The sequence below is a fragment of the Tamandua tetradactyla genome, chromosome 14, assembly GCF_023851605.1.
Source record: "Tamandua tetradactyla isolate mTamTet1 chromosome 14, mTamTet1.pri, whole genome shotgun sequence".
NCBI lineage: Eukaryota > Metazoa > Chordata > Mammalia > Pilosa > Myrmecophagidae > Tamandua > Tamandua tetradactyla.
In genome coordinates this window covers 84,245,346-84,267,449 of record NC_135340.1, presented here as the reverse complement: position 1 = coordinate 84,267,449, position 22,104 = coordinate 84,245,346, and the positions used below count along the sequence as shown (strand labels likewise).

General features: G+C 48.1%; 1 protein-coding gene across 1 annotated transcript in view; it reads right to left on the bottom strand.

Moving 5' to 3' along the window:
- The window catches only part of SMAD3 (SMAD family member 3), a 120,825-nt gene extending 105,297 nt beyond the window's left edge, over nt 1-15,528 (bottom strand). The window contains exon 1 of the mRNA XM_077128287.1: nt 15,294-15,528. Coding sequence (XP_076984402.1) covers nt 15,294-15,499 — 206 coding nt within the window. The 5' untranslated portion in view covers nt 15,500-15,528. The remainder of the gene's footprint in view (nt 1-15,293) is intronic.
- Nucleotides 15,529-22,104: the final 6,576 nt, after the last annotated feature.

Genomic DNA, 22,104 nt, shown 5'->3' with positions numbered 1-22,104 from the left:
AGAGGACTTAAGAATCTCTGCTCTGTTCTGTCATTTCCATCTGAGCCCTACTTTGACACTTGTCCCAAAGCTGCTCCATGGCAGACTGCCACAATCTCCCCGCTTTAGATGTTCCAACTATAACTACGTAATTATCTCTATGCCTAGACTATAAGCTCTCTGAGGGCAGGAACAGGTCTCTGATTGGTTTACCACCATATTCTAAAAATCAGCAAGGCATATATGGTAAGCGTTCAGGAGTCTCACCCAGAAAAAGAGGAGGGAAAACAGCAGCCAACAAGTGTTTATTCAAATTTACCAAGGGCTTCTACTAAGCGCCATACCGAGTCAAAGAAATAGCCTTGGAGCCGTGACCTCAAAAGGCGAATTATAATCACTTATCTCTCCATCAGCTGCTTTAGCTGTGAGCCTGTGACACATCATTGCCCAATGACATACCAGGAGGCCTCAAGGAGAAGGTTTTCTTCCTTGATAAAGAGACCTCCTAGGAGAAACGACCATTCTCTGCTTCGGATGCAACTGTATGAAGAACTGCCTGGAGCGGCTGTGGCCATCTCTGGAGCGTGTGGGAACAAGCTTGGAGACAAAAGGCCATCAGACTGAAGAAGGCAAGGCACAAAGATGGAGGGCTTCCAAGTCCTTACTGATGCCAGAAACCTCCCTGCCTCTAAACCTCTTATACTGTTGAAGCTGTTAGTTGGGTTTCAGGTCACCTGCAGCCAAAAACATCCTGATACAGCCAGCTTGGCCCAATACAGAGGGTGAGATGGATCAGACAGGGATGGGCCAACTAGTTGGCTGAGTAATCCAGGCAGGAGGGACCGAGGGTCTTGGCCATGGAGGAGAGGGTAGCAATGGAATTCAAGAGGCACAAAAGGGATTCCAGTCTTACCCACAGATGGCCCAGTCATCTCCGAGAAGCCCGGGGCTCAGTTCCCACGATGACTGTCAGATGAACTGAAGCATAAATAATTAATACTCCCTGCCCGTACCTACCCACTCACCCACACATGCCTACTTGTGTCTATGAGTTAATAAAAAGATGGGAAATGCATCTTGCTCTATTTAGAAAATGCAGCAGAGCCACAAAACCTGAGGACTGGAACACCAGAGTACCATCTGAAGTTCTCCAAGAGGGCTTGAATTTACAATTTCGCTTTCTCAGCCTCCTTTCTGTCACTCCAGTTACTCTCCTTGGAGCTCATCAGACAGGGCCTCGCCCATGGCAACAGTTTGGCTGGAGAAGTTAGAGAATCCAAGTCCCTCCCCAGACTCCCAATAAATTATCTGGGGCAAGTGAAGAAGGAAGGATGAGGCGCAGACGATCACAAAGACAAATCCTGAAAGCACTGAGCAGGAGTGAAACACTTCAAAGTCTTTACCTGTTGTCTACAGAATGCAATTAGCAGAGAGTTATTAGGGGCCACAGTGACCCCAGCACATTCCATTCACGTACCCCAATCATAGAGAGAGAGAAGGCATGCCCACTGTTATATTTATTCCTTCCTCAATGCCTTCTAAATTCTTCAGCAGAAGGATTATCCACTAAACCTTCACCAGCTCCTAGCCAGTAGAATCTTTGAGGCCTCGGCTAAAATGGAGCACAGGTGCAGGGGAGGTCAGCTCGCAAAAGAAGTCTCTGCTCCTGGCCATCAAGAGTCACCCTAGTTGCACAGGGCCTAGAAGAGTGTGGTGGCATCTCCTGGGCTTCAGAGAGACACGGCCTGGTGAGAATGCAGACATTCTAGAGCCAGACATCCTGGATGGCCCCACTAACCCCACTCCTACACCTCCCCAAACACACTCCACCTCCACCACCTTCTCTGTCCCTCTCTTCAGAGAAGCCATCAGCACAGCTAAATGCTCCCTAACTTCAAATCCAGTTAATTAAGCTCTAGTGCTCAAAGTACTGACTTTACCATGTTAGGTTATCTCTAAACCCCACTCAGTTTTAAAGATACCATGCTGCCAACTTGCTGAACGACTTTACATAAGTCACTTTCTTAGAACAGGAGTAATTCAGACAGTCCCTTACACTTACACACATCAGTAGCTCAGGGATTGCCACCCTTGGTTCCGAGGCCGTGCAACTTAGGGTGACCATCTACCTCGACTTGCTTGGATAGTCCAGACTTATGCCCATTGTCTGAGCATAATGATTATTGCTCGAGCTACCCTTTTTCATTCTCAGAATATCCTGGTTTGTTCAATAAATTATCTACTCACCCTAGATTACAGAAGAGGTAGCGCTTTGGAGGCAAATCTAGACCCACCTCCTTTGATGAGACCTAAAGCAACTTGCCTAAGTAAACTGAACTCTGTTTTTCTCACTTTTAAGACAAGTATAATAATACCAATTTCGTGGATTTTCTTATGAGGATGAGGATAGTAGCCCTTTCTTGGGGGGACATTAGGGCAGAACGCAGAGAACTTGAGTCAGAGACCTGAGTTCAGATTCCTGCTGCTGTTTCCTCAAAGCTTCAGCCTCTGCTCCTGTAAATGTGGACAGCTCATCCTTGTCAGAGTGTTGGAGGCAGATAACAAAGGTAAGTCCTAAACTATGCACCCCAGTATCCGGCATAGAGTCAGCACTCTGTCCATCCAGCAGGTACCAGGGTCAGCCCCCATGTGACAGGGCTTAGGTGACCCCCACCCCATGAGGATCCCGCAGATGACTTTCAACCATCAGCTGCCTTCCAAACCTTAGCCAAAGCCAAGAGCACCAGCTCACCTCAGTTTCCAGGATGAGGCATCAGAGGTTCTCTCGCTGTAAGCGCCTGAAGTCATGTTCCTAGTGAATTATGCACATTATTTATGATGAAAATCTGGGTGTGAATTTGGAAGACTTAACTACATCTCTGTAGGAAAAGGATTTTAGCAATACGGTATAGTTTTGCTTCTCAAGAAACTGTAGATCACAGTGAGTAACTTTATATAGTTTGCAAAGTGATTTTAATGCATAGTTCATCTAAATAAAGACGGTCTGTATTACTGAGGGAGGTACTATTTTTTCCATTTTCTGGTGAAGAAAGGGAGGCTCAAAGAATTGCCCAAGGTCACCCAGCCAGGAAGTGTGGGAGCAGGCACCTGAACCCAGGGCTCCCAAATGTAACCCCAGGGCTCTCCATTGCAGCATGAGCCCCTCTGTCTCATCTTCAGCATCAGGTCTCTATCAGTGTTTTAAAAAATGATCTGTGATATTATTCGGCCATAAAAAGGAAAGAAGTACCGACGTGCTACAACTTGGAAGAATCTTGAAAACATTATATTAAGTGAGAGAAGCCAGTCACAATATATATTAAATGGTTCCATTCATATGAAAGTCCAGGAAAAGGGAAATCTATAGACAGAAAGTACATTAGTGATTGCTTAGGGCTGGGACAGGGAGATGAAGAGTAATAGCTGAAGGGTATGGGATTTCTTTTTCTTTTAACTTTTTTAATTGTATAATCTAACATATATACAAAGCAAAGAAAGAAAAAAGCAATAGTTTTCAAAGCACTCTTCAACAAGTAGTTACAGGACAGATCCCAGAGTTTGTCATGGGCTACCATATCATCCTCTCAGATTTTTCCTTCTAGCTGCTCCAGAACACTGGAGGCTAGAAGCAATATATTTTTTTAATCATCCCTTTTTTTCTGGGTTTTTTTTTTTGTGTGAAAAATAACATATACACAAAAAAGCAATACATTTCAACAAACAGCTCAACAACTAGTTGTAGAACAGATTTCAGAGTTTAGTATGGGTGATAATTTCGCAATTTTAGGATTTTACTTCTAGCTGCTCTAAGATACCGGAGACTAAAAGAAACATCAATATAATGATTCAGCAGGCATACTCATTTGTTAAATCCTAACTTCGCTGTCATAACTCTTCCTTCTCCTTTGATCCTTCTCCCAATCTATACCAGCGGGATATGGGCTATGGCCTCTCTAACTTTTTCATGTTGGAAGGGGCTGTCAATAACACGGGGTAGGGAGAAGGAACTAGCTGATGTTCTGGAGAGGCTGGGCCCTCTAGGTTTCAGGACTTCTCTGGTCCAGAGACCCATCTGGAGGTTGTAGGTTTCTGGAAAGTTACCCAAGTGCATGGAACCTTTGTAGAATCTTATGTATTGCTCTAGGTGTTCTTTAGGATTGGATGGAATTGTTTTGGTTAGGGGTTGGAAGGTTATGACAGGTAGCAATGTCTAACTGAAGCTGGCATAAGAGGAACCTCCAGAGTAGCCTCTCGACTCCATCTGAACTCTCTTAGCCACTGATGCCTTATTTGTTACACTTCTTTTCCCCTTTTTGGTCAGGATGGCATTGCTGATCCCATAGTGCCAGGACCAGACTCATCCCTGGGAGTCATCTCCCACTGGGATTTTTTTTTTTTTTTCAGATTTTGAAAATGTCCTGAAATTGACTGTGGGGACAGTTGCATAATCTGTGAATATACCCAAAACCACTGAATTGTATCCTTTAAATGGGCAAATTGTATAGAACTGTATCTCAATAAAGCTGTTTAAAACAGAGAGATTCTTGAAAGCAAAGATTAAAAAAAGATGTGTGTACTCGAATCAGTCCATGGACACACAACTTTATCTTTTAAAAATTTATAAACTTATATTAACAACAAATCCTGACTAAACAGATAAGGTGCATCTCTAAATGGTCAACACGCTTTTTGTTTGATTTCAGTGATTAAAATAAATGAACAAGACTGGTTTCCACAAACTATTTTACTCCCATTTTTTCTAAGAGAGTAAAGTTAGGACTAGAGCGTCTTTAACTCGCCTGAAACATTCTATAGTCTGTGGAGGGGAACTGGGAATCCCTCTGGCGGCAGGACTGGAATTGCCATCAGTGAAGAAGTGACAACCACTGACCAAAGACACAAGAACAGAGGCACCGAGCTAGGCCCAGCAAAGACCCAGACAGCCGCGGAGACCTAGCGTGAGGGCTCGGCCTGGGTGTCTGGGCCTCTTCGTTGGAGCCCAGCAACACTCCGCTTCATTTCCAGAGGAATCCGAGTGGAGGCTGCCATGACTCACTGGCTAATTACCTGAACACGCGGGCTCCCAGAGCCCTCCTGGCTTACAACCCATCTTCTCCCCTGCCAGTGAACAAAACACCATTTTCACCCGGTGCAGACAGCGCCTAAAGCTGCCCACATGGTAGTATAAGGGATTATGTCTCTGACCTGGATAATTCAGGCAGAAAACCTGCTGTTACCGGCCACGGGCTGGGGGAAGGAAATGAAATATGAATGGCGTCTTTAGTCATGTCCCTCCCCTACTGAAAAATCCCGTGGACACCCACTAAGCCCCAAGTCTGAAAGCCAAGCCTGGCCTACCATAGCCCTTGGCAACTTGCCTCTCTGGCTACTCCCCTCTTCCACGCTCTGTCTGCCCAGCACCGCACCGCCTGCTGAGAACCCACGTCCTCCAGGCAGCCTCCCACCCCACTCCCACACTGCCATCATCCTTCAGGGTCCCGCTCGGGCATCACCTCCTCCACCAAGCCTTCCGACTCCCCCAGAAAGAGCACTGCTCTTCCTCTGGGCTCCCAAACATGTATTCAACCTTGGTTAGTGTCTCTCCCAGGAACCCATGGTAACTGTGGTTACTTGCGTTCCCTTTTTGACCCCAAGCTGTTCAGAGACAGGATTTCACGTCTATATCCGTGATGCCCAGCACAAAGTCAGTGCTCAATAAATTTGTCCAACAAACAAATGCACTATTCAGCTCTCCAGCTCTGTGCTCCATTTTTCTGCAGAGGCAGCTGCAATATCTATCACCTTCTCCGTGATCTGCATGTAATCTACTCTGACCTCAGCTCGGGGTGAGAGAAGTCAATTCCGGTGAAAGTCCTCACAATCCTGTCCATATAATGATGCCAGCCCCCCTCCTCTGAGTTGAGCCTCAAGTTGTGGACACTGGGAGGATGTTGCTAAAAATAGTTCTACTCCTAACATTTGGATTACACATAAAGTACTTATGAAGGGCCACACACATGCCATATTTAAAAGGCAGAAATCAAGGTAATAAACTGTTAAAGAGAATGTGTTCTATCCTCCTACCTTGACAAATACTTTTTTTTTTTTTTTTGCGTGGGCAGGCACCGGAAATCGAACCCGGGTCTCCGGCATGGCGGGTGAGAACTCTGCCACTGAGCCACTGGTGCACTGCCCTTGACAAATACTTTAAAACAAACTTGGTTTCACGCTGGTTTGCAGAGGCCCAGGGCCCACCCCCTCCCCGCTCCTGCCCCCAGCACCATCCCCCTCTATGAGGGGCCCCATGCACAGCCAGGTGGGCACCTCAGGCACGAGCCCAAGCTCCCTCCGGGTCCTGGGTCCCACTGCACCCCTTATGCAGCCCTCAGGCCCACTGTCCAGCGCCAGTGCAGCCGGCCCACAGGCAGAGGGACACAAGGAACAGACCCATGCAGGCCTTGGAAGGAGGCTACGGGTCTGCAGGGACCGGGAACTGCAGGTTTGGGGACACAGAGCATGGCCCGGAAGGGGTAGGTGTAGACTCTGCGTGGGCCTGTCCCTCGGCCTCAGAGACTTCCAGGAGGAGAGGTACAGCCAGAGGAGGGCCAAAGCAGGGTCCTCTAAGCATGGGCCCCTCTCACTCATGTCTAAGGGCAGCACAGGATATCACAGCCCGTCTCCAGGTCATTTCTGGAGTCGATCATTCTCACTTGAGTCAACCCATGAGGGGTGCTTCATGGTAAGCCGAGGTACCTTCCAGCAGGGCCTCAAAACACACCAGCAACCATAAACATTACACAGGTCCGTGCCCCCCCACAAGACTATCAGTGACAGGGACGTGAGTCACGGTGTTTCTTCTCCAGGATCTCACCCCCCTCCCACCCCACGAGCACTGATTCATCAAAGTTTGTTTTTCAATACTATTATTTTTAGTTGGCCAAACAATTTAAAATAATGACCACTGAGAAGGTGGGGGTGGGGTGGGACAGGCCGGTCTAAGAATATGAATTGTGTCTCTTTCAACAGCCCGCCCAGCCCTAAACCAACAGGTGGGATGGTCACATGCCCTCCGTGGGCACCACTGGCAGGAGGTCCTGCCACCACGTGAACCGAGGCTCTCCAAACGCTGAGCTCGGACAGGGAGGGCTGAGGAAGGGGTGCCTCTACTGGAAGCCTCTGCCACCCCCGGTGAAACTTCCCCCTTGAAAAGGAAAATGAGAATTTACCAAGCACCCACTGTGTGCCGTGAACTCCAGATATCGGCCGAGTCCTTGATCCACGTCTTCTCATACAGACTGATTAATACGAGTTAAGGAAGTGGTTCCAGCCCCAATTTTTCAGATGTGGAAACAGGAGCTAAGTTGAAGCAAATGGACCCAAGGGTTGTTACGTGGCTAGTAAGTGTTAGACTTGAACCCAGATCTCTCAGATGGCAAGGTCCTTTGCTCTTTTCCGTTCACAGTGCACTCCACCTCCCCAGATAATACTTCGAGAATCTATTTGGGCAGAGATAAATGGCTACATGCAAACAATGTTTTTAAAATCGTATCCCTTCCCCCCTTCCATGAACACACAGAAACAAGGCATACCTTAAGTCTGACAACTCAACGAAGGTAAGAGCAAGTTTACAACAGGGAAGATTTGAAGCAAAAGGAAAATCCCATTTTCCATCATCTGTGCCTGCTTTCAGCCACTTGTAACTACTCAAAAAATCCTCTCTGGACCCATTACTCCACATTTGGACTTAGCCCAGAGGTGATTTTTTAAGGAAAAAATGCCTTTTGGCATTTTTGAGCTGTGACAGCGTAAAAACAGACTTTTAAAAAAACACACACCCGAAATGCATTACTATTTTCGAAAGTCCAGTTTGGAGGAAAAAAAAAAAATGGTGACATCTCAAAGCTACAACTTGGCTTGGCAATTTGTGATGCAATATGTAGCAGCAAAAGCAAACCGATTTACAACTCTGTAGGTTTCAAAGGCAAGCCTTTATACAGTGTTTCTTAAACAATACTCTAGTACTGAACTTCCTGCAGAGCGCTCAGGAGAAAAACCTGCCATATGTAAGCAAGGAAAGCCATGTGATACAGAAGTACTATTTTGGGGGAAACTCACTTTTCATTTCCCAGCTGAGGTTTAAACTTGTAACCTCCACACTGCCTAACAAAAGGCTCATACTTACGCAATCAAGTGCAGTCTTTCTTTATATAGATGCTTGAAAATAAATAAAGGAAGCTTTCTGGGTAAACTTTGACATATGAGCAAACATTTTCCACAGGTATCCTCTATAATGCCTACCTCTTACATTTAACCATTTTTAGGGCTTTGTGGTCATTAGCTGAAGTAAACTTCCTGCTCTAAGAATAGCCAAAAACAGCAACAAAAGAAGAAAACTTGTTCACTGCATCAAGACACACAGCCTCAGAGTCTTTATCCTAGTATTCAGTTATTTTTATATTCCTTTGTAGTTAAACTTCAATGATTTAGACTCACAGTGTGGGGGGGAGGGGGTGCAGGGAGGAGAGAAGAGGAAGATAATCAAAATTAAAGACTGGATTTGTAGTAGCTTTATTACTTTCACTCATAGAAATTAATTGGCACCAGGAAATTAATGATTAAGGAAGATCGGTGATTCATTGATTAACTGGATGCACACAAATGGGAGCCCATTTTTCACTTGAGAATATCTAAGACCCAGACAGGTTGGGCGACTTGCCCGAGTCACACAGCTAATCTGAAACAGAGCTAGGTCCAAAATCTACCCTGGACTGCTGCTTCCTACTTCCAAAATGTCCTTCCACCACAGACCTGTTTATTACTCATTTTTCCTTTGACAGTATTAATGGAGGGAAATAGCTTGCTAAGAAAACTTCAGCCTAGTCCAGAATTAGCCAAGCTTCTTAATTAATAGGCTTCTACTGTGTTTTTATTTCAAACTGAGGTTCACTGTCAAAACATTCTGCATCAATGTGCCACTTTTGGAGGCTACTGTTTACAGCAGGGACCTCAGATAATCAACAGTGGATAGGGTGAACTGTGCCATAGATTAGTTATTTCTAAAACAGTTGATTAACTCAAAACAAAGAATAATGCTATGTGCGCGCACACACACACACGCAAATGTTACCCTTGGCAGGAATCAATCAACTACAGAATTTGGAGGATTTAGTTTTCTAGCACCAAGAAGTAGTATTTACAAATCAGCTAAAGAGTGAATACAGATACTATCATTATTACTCTAAAGAAACCCAGTTCAGCAGCCAGCAGACTAGAAGCCACAGAAGGGCAGGGCCTGTGTAGGTCTGCCCGGTTCACTATTTTGTCCCTGTTATTAGCTCAGGGCTTCACAACTGAGAGGTGCATTGAAGAAAAGCAGAAAATGAATTGCACAAATTTTCTCGGGATCGTCTTTGTTCTAAACCTTGGAATAGAATAAAATTAGAAACCCAACTTCTTCAGGGTAGGGTTCGTATATCAGCTTCCAACTGTTTGCAGAAACCATTAGGCTTCAAGACAGGAAGACAGAAAGTTCCATGGCCCAGGAACCTGCCAACAGCCAAAAGAATATTCCAGGTCCTCCCTAGGGAGGCATTAGCCCCATCCAACATTGTACCAAGCACTCTCTTCTGCAAAAGGCTGGTAACACCGCCCCCCCACCATGCTACACCCCCTCCCCAACCCCGCCGCTCCCAGTCCCACTGCATGCCCAGCCCAGTGGCTGCCTCCACAGCAGCCTTTTTAGGCAGTTCCCCTCCCAGCCAACCAACACCTTCAGATGTGGATTTGGGAAAGGGGACAGAGTGGATTTTTCTTTTTTTAAAAAACAGGGCAGAATATCAAAGGAGACAAGGACAAAAGTTAATGAGGACTATTCATGAGCCTTGTTGATTGAGAAAGTTGCATTTCAACCTCAGAGAACTTAACTGAACTTATAAGGAGGTTGGAGGAACGGGGGCAGGACTGGACAAAAGAGGAGTAAGAATAAGGTAACAGGAATAAAATCTGATTTCAATTTAAATCACATCCGCTTGGATCTATTTATTACATAAACGGGCTTATGTAGAATAATGGCTGTAGAGTACATCAAATGGTATTAATATCTCCTAATATATTAAAAAGTAAAAATTAAGTGTCGCTCAGTCCATTACACCTTGTTAATCTTATTTCCATTATAATAATATAGCCATCACAAGGTTACATTATTAAACCAATATTTATTTTTTAAAAACTCATTTTAATTGGATTTCTGATGTGATAAGCTTGAACCAAATACTCTTGATTTCATCAACTTCTTGGCATTTCTCATCAAAACTAAATGACTACCGTATTCACTGACTTTTTCTCCTGCTGTTAAAACTGCCACTAAAAAGTTGATGTCCTTGCAAAGAATTTTTTAAAAATTACTAAAAGCTCTGCTGTCCATTCAAGAATCCAAGTTTGCAGGAACAAGTTAACCAGAGAAATGAAAAGTTAAGTCACACCAAAACCCTGACATTCTAAGCATCAACAATCATTTCCAAACTGTCCACTTTTTATCAATACTCTATCATATTCTGAGCTAATATTTCTAAAGTCCTGTTTCTACTGAGGAAACCTGAACTTCAGATTTGCAGCACCAAATCACTTTTTACTCCAAAGACAACATTTTACAGTGGAGAAAAACACTACACAGGTTACTAGCCCTTTCCGTGCAAACTGTAAGATGACAAATTCACAGCCGCACCTGGATTTGAAAGAGGCAGATGATAAAGATGTCCTCATTCTTGCAGGCAGCTATCAGCTTATACCATAAAGTTCCCACACTCATTTTGCAGTCCCCAAACCTCCTTCAGATGACAACTCCTGTGCCGGCATTAGTTTTCCACCTCACACTGACCCCATCTTCTCCCTAGCTCCTCCCACCGAACCAACTGTGCACCCCCTTTGTCCCTGAGCACCCTATACATCCCTCGCTGCAGCCCATGCCCTGTGCCTGTGTGCAAGTCTGTCACCTACTCCAGATGGTGAGTTCACTGAATATAAGCACCCTTCTTCATCTTGGTCATCAATAAATAGTTGGACAACCCAGTAATGAAAGAATGAAGGCAGCAGAGGATACACACTTAGATCTGTTAAGCACGCAGGCTCACAAAGCACTTGCACAGTTCTTCCTTATTCCAGTTTCACAGGTGCACACATGAAGGCTCTGAGACATTAAGGAAACCCCCCCCCTCAAATCCATCCAGGCAGTAAAATGGCAGAATCCCTTAAAAAAAAAAAAAAAGACAAAAAAAGTCACACCACACTAGATCTCATATTTCTTCTAACGGCTGGGAATCAGAAAGACATAACAGTTAGATGCTCAAACAATGCACTTCTCTTGTTTCCTGACCGGGGTGTAAGCTCCTCACAGGCAAGGGTCATCTCTGATTTATCTCTGCATCCCTCTGATAGTGCCCGGCCTAGGGACTCACACATGGGATGGGCCCAATAAATATGTTGAACGAACATAATCCAGCTCTGTCTGAGAAACATGACACAGAACTGCCTACAAAACGCAGCAGCCCAAACAATCAACTCTTGGGTAGAAACAGCAAATGGCCCTTGGTTCCGAATGTCAAGGATTGTCAAGTGGCTCCTGGTTTCAGCCACAGCGCTGAGCCTGCCCCCTAAACAGCTACCGATTGCCTGCAGGAAGCCCCCTCCTCCGTCCTTGGGTGGAACTCACCTCATCAAGGTCAGCAGGAGCGGAAAGAGGAAAGGCCACCCCCCCCCCCCGCCCCCACCCCCGGCAGCGGAAGTGGGCTTGATTCCAAGGAGCCACATCAGAATGGTGCTCTGAGCAGCAAAGAGAGGTGCCCAAACAGGGAGTAGGGGCCACTCCTGCAGCCTTGGTAACAGGTCTATCCCTAGAAGTCTGAGAAAGGAATGCTGAAGATAAGGATCTTTTCCCTTTCTTCTTGGGGTGAGGGTAGCCTGGCCAAGTTCAAATGAACAACAGGAGAAAGCTATACTAAATGCTTAATACAGAATTGCATGGAAAACAAGGAGATGCTGTGCTCATTCCTGGTGTTTGGCCCAATTTTCCCCTGGACTTGGCGCTTGGACATGAGAGCGCCCACATTCCCTTCCAAACAAACCAGGCCTTAGCCTTTGCCCAGCTACCCACAACAGGGCCCACCCATGGATCCCGTCAATGGGATACCAGTTAAGTCACTTTTAGGTGGGCTTGGCATCTTATTACTGATATAACCTGCATACATCTCTCTTCCTTTCATCCGCAAATGCTACAACCCCATTCTTATAAAGTGGAAATGAAGATACCTGCTGCTTTACACCGGTCCTCAAACAGGTGAGGGGTGAGTGGTGGTTATAAAACTTGTCCAAGTTCAGCCCCTCCTGCCAGGCCACAGGGTCTCCTGATAACCCCTTTGTCGGTACATCCAGATTGAGCTCTTACCACTTCCTTGGCACGGCTTCCTTTTATATTCCTGACATCTAGTAAGCCTGTATCACTCCAGCTCTCCTGATAATTGAAACAGGTGAGAGCTGCAGTAACAGAGAAAGGAGCATGTGTTCTGGAAGCCTCTAGCATACGGCTATAATTGCCAAACGCTGTGGCTGCTCGCGATTACACATTAGCCAAAGTATGCTTGTCATAATCCCCTTGGTCTGAGGGCTCCTTCAACCCCGGGCCCAGATGGCAGAGTGTGCCCCCACAAGCGGGATGACCAGGTTAAACAGTTCCCCTTGTCTACTTTCCAAAGCCCGAGTTTGAAGAGGCTACGTGAAAAACGCAGACAAGTTGACAAGCAGCTCCACCGTCTAAGGGGCTTAGCAGACACTCCAGTATCACTAGCACGAGGCCGCCAGCCACCTACCCAAGACGTGGCCTTTAGTTTTCTGCCCACGACCAAAACAGCAGTAGCTGTTGCCAAGGGAAACAAGGTGACCCAGAGACGCGGGCATGAAATCCGCGGATGGAAATCCATTCTGTCTGGATCCAACCAAGAAACTGGGCTTCCCTAACTGGGAAAGGATAAACAATAAAAATAAAAAAAAAATAAAATAAAAAAGTACCTTAGCAATAGATCCTTGCCAGGCAGGTAAAAGGTGCCCCAGTCCTTAAGAAGGAAAAAGCTCAGGAGCAGGTTAGCCCGAACTACCAAGTGTTGACACGGCTCAGCTTTGGAGGGCTTTGGAAAAAGAAAAGGCAGGCCAGAGCTATGCCTCTCCAGAGGACAAACTCTCACCAAGGCAAGAGAAAGCCAGGCTGCTTCTCCAAACTGCAACCTGCCCGAAGATTAAACACGAGCACCCTTATTAAAGGAAGCACCAACCCCCCTTCAGTCCCCCCACCCCCCACGTACACGCATAACAGTGATTTAAGCATTCTGCAAATAATTTATTCAGAACCTTCAGAGTACAAGGCAGCAAAAGAGCACCAGATATCTTTGCCCACTATGTCAAACCTTTTCACCTTTCTCCTCCAAAGTTTTCTCAACTTTAAAAATGAGAATCTTAAGCATAACTGCTTTATCTATTTTCCAGAGGGTTCTTTCTCCGAGAACCTCATAAAACCATGTGAAAGTGCTTTGTAAATTGTGAAACACTTTATATAGCTGCTTGTTGTTACAACTGACATCATTTCTCTGCTGTAGCCCATAAAGCATTTGTCCTTGATGTACCTCCACAAGTAAGGAGAAAGCAGGTTTTGCAGACCCCTCTCTAGGTCGGGGAAGGATGATATCTAATCCCATCAGAGGAATAAAGAGGAATTAAAAAACCAGAGCTGAGGCCAGAACCCAGGTGGCTCTGATCATCACATCACACCACCTCCTCTGAAGTCAATTCTAACTTCCAATCACACACCCAGAGCGCACTTCCAGACAGCACACCGCCTTCCCTCCCCCTTTACTGACTGGATCCACCCAGTTTTTTTAAAAAAATTATTATTTTTAAAGTCAGCACTCCCACCATATGTGGCATTTATTTCCAAAGGAGGCCTGTCCTGGGTTCCCTTGGACAGATGTTGCTTTGTGCCTGCCTGACCCGGCTGGCAGCCCCTGCACAGCTGCCCCAAGCAGGTGGCCAAGGATGGAGTCCACTCCAGGCCCAGGAGCAAGGATGAAAATCCCTCCCAGAATCAGGCCCTGGGGCTCCTCAACTTGTTCCTCTGCACTCCACTCCCTTGGCCTTGGTTCAGAATAAGATTTCAAAGGGGTCTGGGAGGGAGAGACAGGAGGCCAAGGTGGCCCCCAGCACCCCATCCCAATTCCCAGCCTAGCATAGATAAAGGGAAGGTCGTGGGGAGAGGAGAGAAGTCACTGACCCCTTTCTATCAGCCATCTGTGAGCTCCCGCCCGACCCAGCTTGCCCGATGCGGGGGATAAAGGAGGTCCAAACAGATGGCAAAGCGCTTTGGGAAGGAGGGCTCTGCAGGAATGCGAGGGCCGATGGAGGCCCACTTCGGGTTGCGTTCTGTTATCTGACCGGCTCTAGCCCGCTCTGTGTTCTGCTTCACCCCGCAATCTCAGACTGAAAAGGAGAGCAAAAGCAGTCCGGGATGGGAGAGGGTAGGACAGGAAGCCCCTACTCTCTGCCACTTGTCTCTCCCATTTGAAAGTCAGAGCACTGCACTGCAACTTAAAAGTGCATGCTTGCGGAGGGGGCGGGAGGCTGGCACAACCGAGTCTAAAAATACTCGATAAAAATGCTAATCCCGAAGGCAAAGAGAGAACGAAGAAGGAATCTGTCAATCACGAGGCTCCCGCTCCTCACCCACAGCCCCAGCTGTACGGACTACATTCCTGTTAAGCAGGAAAGAAGAGGGGGCACAGGACTGAGGGGAAGAAAGGGAGAGACACCACCACCTCCACGAGCGCGGGCCGCGGGGCGGGAGGCGGCGGCGGTGGCGGCGGAGGAGGGGCTCGGGCCCGCCGAGCCGAACAAAGCGGGCCTCAACTTCCAGCCCGCAGCAATCCGGGGTGGGGGCGGTCAACGCCAGCAGCCCCACCCCCACCCCAACCCCTACTTTCTGAGCGGCGAAAAGCGCACGTGAAGTCTGGAAGCGAGAGTGCCGTTTGAAAGCATTTCTGAATAACTGCAAATTCAGAGAGGGTTTTGCTTGGGGGTCCCCCATCCCACCCCCCTCCTGTCCGCGCTCTCGCTCCCCCCCCCCACACACACATACACACACATACACACACACACACACACACACACACACACACACACACACACACACACACCATGCCTCTCCAAACCCACAGAGCCGGCCTCTCCGCGCCAGGGGGCTGGGCCCGGCGCGCCCCCCAGGCCCCCCAAGCCCCCACCTGGGGATGGTGATGCACTTGGTGTTGACGCTCTGCGTGGTGATGGCCTTCTCCAGCTCGTCCAGCTGCCCCGTCTTCTTGAGCTTCTTGACGAGGCTCTTGACCGCCTTCTCGCACCACTTCTCCTCCTGCCCGTTCTGCTCGCCCTTCTTCCAGCCCAGCAGGCGCTTCACGATCGGGGGGGTGAAGGGCAGGATGGACGACATGGCTGAGGGGAGGCTGGGTGGGGGTCAGGGCGCGGGCGGCGAGGGGCGCCCCCGGCGGGGCTGGGCGCGGCGGGACGCCGGGGGCGCAGAGGGGAGCTCTGCCCGGCCGGCCGCGGCCGCCCAAACTTCTCCTCAACTCCGGGCGAACTTTCTGGTGCGCCGGGCTGGGCCGCGCGGCGCTGCAGCCGGCGGGACTCGGCGTGCGCCCCAAGCGGCTCCCACGGCTGGCAGAAGGGGAAGGAGGCGGGCAGGAGGACGGCAGCGGCGCCGGGTCGGGCAGGCCCCGAACGCCGGGCGGAGGAATCGGCCTGGAGACTCGAGTGGCTGAAAAAAGTTTGGGTTTCCGCACGGGGTGGCTGTTTGGGTGCCGCCTCCGGGAAGGAAAAGTCCGACCCCTGAGCCAAACTTTGCTCTCCTCGCCGGCTCTGACGCGCAAATCCCTCGGTCTCTCGCGCCTCGCCTCCCCAGTTTCCCTCCTCCTCCCTGCTCGCTCGTTCGCTCGCTCGCTCGCTGGGCCGGCCCGGTGCGTGCGCCGCGCTCCCGCTCCCGCCCGCTCCCAGTCTGTGTTTCATGCAAATCCGCGTGCAGCCTCCTTTCCAAACGCTGTCACCGCCCCCTCGCCGCTGGGGCTCCCCGCCTCCTTCTCCGCGCCCCGCCGCCTTCTCCCCCGGGCGCCCTGCCCGCCCCTGGCTCGGGGAGGGCTGCCGGCCTGCCCCCGCCCCGCGCCGAGCAGGCCCACGTGGGCGGCCGGGGACCGCGGCGGCCCGGGGCTGGAGCGCGCGGCAGTCCGCGCGGCCCCGACCCGAGGTCGGGCGGGCGCGGGTAGGAAGTCGTGGGAAAGGAACAAGAGGGGGCCCTAGGCGGGAGGGCCGTGGCGTCCGCTCTTGGAACCCTCTCCCGGGAAGCTCAAATGAAGTTGCGGCCGGGGGAGGAGTAGACCCGCTTCAAGTTAGCGCCGTCTGGCCCGGGGCTGGCGATGCACCCCTGGAGACCCGGGCCCGAGAGGGGGCGCACTTAAGGCTGAGGCCGGCGAAGTCAGGACGTGCACTAGGCCAGCCAGGCTGACCACGGTCGGGGGCCTCGCAGGCAGGCTGGGAACTTCTAAAATTCACTCACGGGTTCGGTCACCCCGGGTGAGAGCCCTAAGCCTGTGTGCGGAGGCGGTAGTTGAGGGGGGTAGAAGATGACTCTTGCAAGTGGAGATTTGGGGAACCCAGTGACTCCCTAGGCTCTATCAGGAGCCAGGGATTCCTTGCACCCTGTGAACCAAGTGCCAGACAGAAAATGGGTTTCAAAGACATGTATCGAGTACATGAAGGAGTGAATGGGGGCGCTTTGAAATTTAGTTTTGATATAAAAAAAAAAAAAGTACACATTACAGGTCGTTGTGAGCTCTTATGATAGAGAAAAAAAAAAGATCTGAAATTCGACACCCAATAAATAGAGGGTGAAAGAGCTTTGTTTCCAAAGCCTGAAGTCATAAGAAGTGGGGCAAATGGGGAGTACTCCAGAAGTTTATGTGTTCAGAGTTAGCCTTAGTGGAAAGCAGAGAAATACCGGAGGTATTGGAGAGACCTGGGGTTTTTCTCCTCACCAGCAGAATTCAGGGGCCTCTGACCACAGACCCCTCAGCTGCTTTCAGGAGTTACCCCGGTTCCCCAAGGCTATCTCCTTCTGTGCTTCCCCTATCAGGCTCATAGCCTTTGTTTGTTTTTAACAGCAGGAAACCCCCGTGGTGAGAAAAAAAAAAGTTAGCGGCAAACCCTCAAGCAGGTGGGGAGTTACAAAGCCCAGCGAGGTGTGGCCGAATCCTCAAAGTCAGCCCAAGAGCTGCGGGTTCCGCAAGCCGGTCAGCAGCTGCTCCTGAGCTCTACACTCTTGCCCCCCCTCCTCCCTACTCCCCACCTGCTTGGAGAAGCCCTGAGCTCCCAACTGAGGCTTTGCAGCCTGGTTCACATTGCTGGCTGGCCCTCCTGCTAACCCTGTGACAATCACTGTCCTCTTAGGTTCCACTCCCTCGTTCTCAGCCCTCAGTTTCCCCATACAAAAAGAGAAGGAAGGCAATCAGCCTTTACTGATTGCTTTCTTCATTCCAGGTGACTCAAGAGCTACCCTCTGATTTAATAATCTTCACAATTTACAGAACCAGAACTGGAAGCACAGAGAGATGACAATGCTTGCACAGGGTTCCAAACTACAGAGCTGGGATTTGAAGCCCAGGCTTTGTGAGGCCTCAGTCCGCATTCTTTAGCTGCCTTGCAGAGTGGTGGAAGAAAGCGACATCATTGATAGAGCTCTTTGCAAAACAAAAGTCCTTTACACAGGTGCACTGTTGTGACACCGCAAGAAATATTTGCTTACCTACAAAATGGGATTAGAAATAGCTTTCCGCTCAACCTCCTAGGAAGGTTGTGGGAATCTAATGTAAATTGCAAAGGGTCAAGTGTCATAAAGGAGTAGAACTGACATCTTGGGGCCTTTGCGAACGCCTTCAGAATGGTGTGGATGAGGGAGTCCAGTTCAGTAAGATAAGCATTTATTTGGCCCCTCAGTGTTGCAGTCCTTCTACTCAGTTCTGAAATGTGGAAATGAAAGTAAGGGTCCCTAACTTCAGGGAGCTCATGGTCTAGAGAAGCATGAGGAGTGAGGAGTTCCTTAGTTGGCAAGGATGGGCAAAAGGGAGGCCTTTGCAATAACCATCTCCCAGGAAAATGTTCATTTTAACCTGGCATCAAATCAAACAGGTCTGACTATTGAGAGGCAGCCAGGTAAAGTGAAAGGAGCTGAGGCTCCATCATCCACTAACCTGGTTTTGGATCCTGGCTCTCTCTCTCTCCCTTTACTGAGTGTCCGTTCTCTGAGCTGTAAGAATGGAGCAAACAGTACTTGCTGTGCAGAGGATCTGAACATGGTAGAAGGGCCTGACATGAACCTACCCCTTCTGGGAGCTCCCTCTAAAATCACAGCATCAGAAGGGGCCCTCGTTCAGCCATTTTTTCATTTTCCTGAGAGGAGGAAAAAACTACTGGATAGCTAGTTAGTGTGGCTGAACCGTGCATGCTTCCCTGTGCTTCCTCCCTCAACATGCCGGCATCCGTATGACAGGGACAGCTGCTGTGCATGCAGAAAAACAGTCCTGGACTGTGTGAGTCCAAGTGAGGCTTCTGGGCTCGTTCTTTCTGCCCTGGCCTCAGGTTCTCAGAGTTGGGAGAATAAGTCCGGTTTCACCTGGTGCTGAGCAGGGGTTAAGAATTGATTCCCCCTAGTATGAAGAGGACCTTGCGTGCTCTCTTTGCTTTTGGTGGGGATGGGTGGGTGGCTCTGGACGGTTGGGAACTCCGTTCTGGCGCCTGGACTCCAGGGGCCCAGCCAGGCCTGCTTTTGCAAAGGTCATCCTTGGAAGAGAAACATTAGCCCAGTTAATTTTTCATCATGGTCAGTGCAAAGTTCAAGAGAGGTGGGATGGGGGTGGAGGCAGCGACTCTGTTTCCCTGGGAATGGTTAGTCCTATCAGGGAGGAACTTCATAAGTAGACGTGCCAAAAGGTTTTCATGTATTTGGAGTGGCTCCCAGGTGGAACACTGGAAAGAAAAACTGACTTCGATTCTGATTATTTTTTCCATTAGCCAAAGGGTATTTATCAACAGATTATGAATCTAGAAAGAGCATTAGAATCACTCTCCTCCAGTGCAAGCCCCTCCTTTTACACAGATGGAAAGTGACATCTGGTGAAGAGAGATGATTTGCTCTATGGAGGTGAGTAGCCAGCTCAGGAGTAGAACTTTCATCAGGCTGCTAGGACCTCACCTAAGAAAGCCTCTGTCTGCAGCCTGACCTCTCTCTACAGCCCACTGTAGCACTTTGTGAGCTCTCCTAGGGCCCCAAACAGATGTGTATTACATACACTTCTAGCTCTGTCCCTTCTAGCTCTGTGATTTGGGGCTTGTTCTTAACTCTTTATGTCTCTGTTTCTTCCTCCATAAAATGGCAATAATAACACCTACCTCTGAGGACTGCTGTAAGAAGTCCACGAGATAACCCACGTAGAGAGCTTGGCACGAAGCATATCGTCGGTTCTCATATACATAGATGTGGTTGATGCCTGTTGTGGAATACAATGCAGAAGTTAGAAGCAATGGATTTAGCGTACCCAAAGCAAATGAATGGATCTTAAAAACTGTTCTAAGGGGAATAAATAAGACACAATTAAATAACAGTGCTACTTACGTAAAATATATATATATATGTATGTATGTATACATACACCCAGGAAAGCACAGTATACATTTTGAAAGAACGCATACAAGCAAAACAATACACATTGAACACAATAGGTGTTTGCAGGGGGGTATCTGGGAATGGCAGGCGAGGTTCAAAGGGGAAAATAAATGAATTCGTACATCTGTAATGATGATGCGCTGTGTACCGATGTGTATGATGAACTTAACCCTCTGCTTTAAAACAGCAGTACTAAAAAGCTAAAAAGTGCTCAATACATGTCAATCATTATATCAGTTTTCCTAGTTTGTTCAAAAGACAGAACCTTTAACTTCCAGCAGTTGACAGCCAATGATGATGATATCTTGTATGTAGAGGAACCAGTAGAAGGTATTAAAAATGCCTGCCCCTCGCAGCCCCTACACTTATATAGGCTTTGGTGCTGCCCCACCTGAAAGCTTAGGGCACTGAGGGGCAGGACACTAGCACTGCCCGTGGGTCTGCTCTATGCCAGCCTCCAGGCCACGGATTCCAGGGAATTGATCTTGGTTAAAGTTTGCACAGGTCCCGCAAGATGGTTGTTCCTACTGTCGTTTCATAGAGGAGGAACCAGAGATACAGAGTTCAGCTGCTGTGGGCAAACCTGGACTGGCTTCCAGAACTGGAAGCACAGAGAGATGACAATGCTTGCACAGGGTTCCAAACTACAGAGCTGGGATTTGAAGCCAGGCTTTGTGAGGCCTCAGTCCGCATTCTTTAGCTGCCTTGCAGAGTGGTGGAAGAAAGCGACATCATTGATAGAGCTCTTTGCAAAACAAAAGTCCTTTACACAGGTGCACTGTTGTGACACCGCAAGAAATATTTGCTTACCTACAAAATGGGATTAGAAATAGCTTTCCGCTCAACCTCCTAGGAAGGTTGTGGGAATCTAATGTAAATTGCAAAGGGTCAAGTGTCAGAAAGGAGTAGAACTGACATCTTGGGGCCTTTGCAAACGCCTTCAGAATGGTGTGGATGAGGGAGTCCAGTTCAGTTAGATAAGCATTTATTTGGCCCCTCAGTGTTACAGTCCTTCTACTCAGTTCTGGAATGTGGAAATGAAAGTAAGGATCCCTACTTACTTTCATGGACTGCCACCCCAGCATGGGCCTCTGGCAAGGGCCAAGGCATAGGGTATAGACACTATCCAAGGAAGGTACTGAGAGGGAGCCAGGACCGACTCAGAAAGAGGATTTGTGGCAGGAGATTGGTTTGGGAGCTCAGCACAGCCACCCACGGGGTGAGGCCAGGACAGCAGAAGGGGGCAAGATGGGCCCAGGACAGGGCTCACAGGGCTGTGGTGAGTTCTCCTGCAGGAGCTCCTTCTCAGCCTCCAGGAATTGCAAGTCTGGAAGTCGGGAGCTAGGAGGGGATCCCACTGTGTGTGTGTGTGTGTGTGTGTGCGTGTGTGTGTGTGTGTGTGTGTGTGTGATTTTACCATCTGTATGTGTTCTGATGTGTTAGTCACTCTCTCGTATACGAGGGTGTTGTTGGGATCAGGTGTGTGTTCTCTGCCTATATTCTATCTGTGTGTGAGATGTTTTTGTCTGGCCACAGTTCTGAGATCTCTCTTGTTCAAATCTTGTTCTTTCACTGAGCCCGGAACTACTTATTGAAGTGAAAGGGGTCCACGTGTTCTTGTCTTTGCATGTTTTATGTATGTCTGTTTGTAGAGATCATTGTGTTTTCCCTTGCCCATTTTCTGGAGTAACACGAGTCACAAATGCATCCATGGCTCCGGCCCAGAACCTCCTTCAGTCCAGAGTTCAGTTTGCAATGCAGACCTAAAATATAATAGTTGGAAAACTATTGGTCATTATCATTGCATTTATTTTTTTTAACTTTTTTTTCTTGTGAAATATAGCATATATACAAAAAAGCAATAAATTTCCAAGTACATTTTAACAAGTAGTTATAGAACAGATTTTAAAGTTTGATATGGGTTATAGTTCCACAATTTTTTGTTTTTCCTTCTAGCTGCTCCAAGACACTGGAGACCAACAGAAATATCAATAAAGTGATTCAACAGTCACACTCATTTGTTAAATCCTATCTTCTCTCTTATACTCCTCCTTCTCTTGTGAAAAATAACATGAACAGAAGAGCAATAAATGTCAAAGTACATCACAACAATTAGCTGTAGAACAGATTTCAGAGTTTGGTATACGTTACAATTACACTATTTTAGCTTTTTACTTCTAGCTGCTCTAAGGTATTGGAGATTAAAAAAATATCAATATAGTGATTCAGCGCTTACACTCATTTGTTAAGCCCACCTTCTCTGTATAACTCCACCATCATCTTTGGTCTTTCTCCCACTCATTGCATTTATTTTTAAGACCCATGCA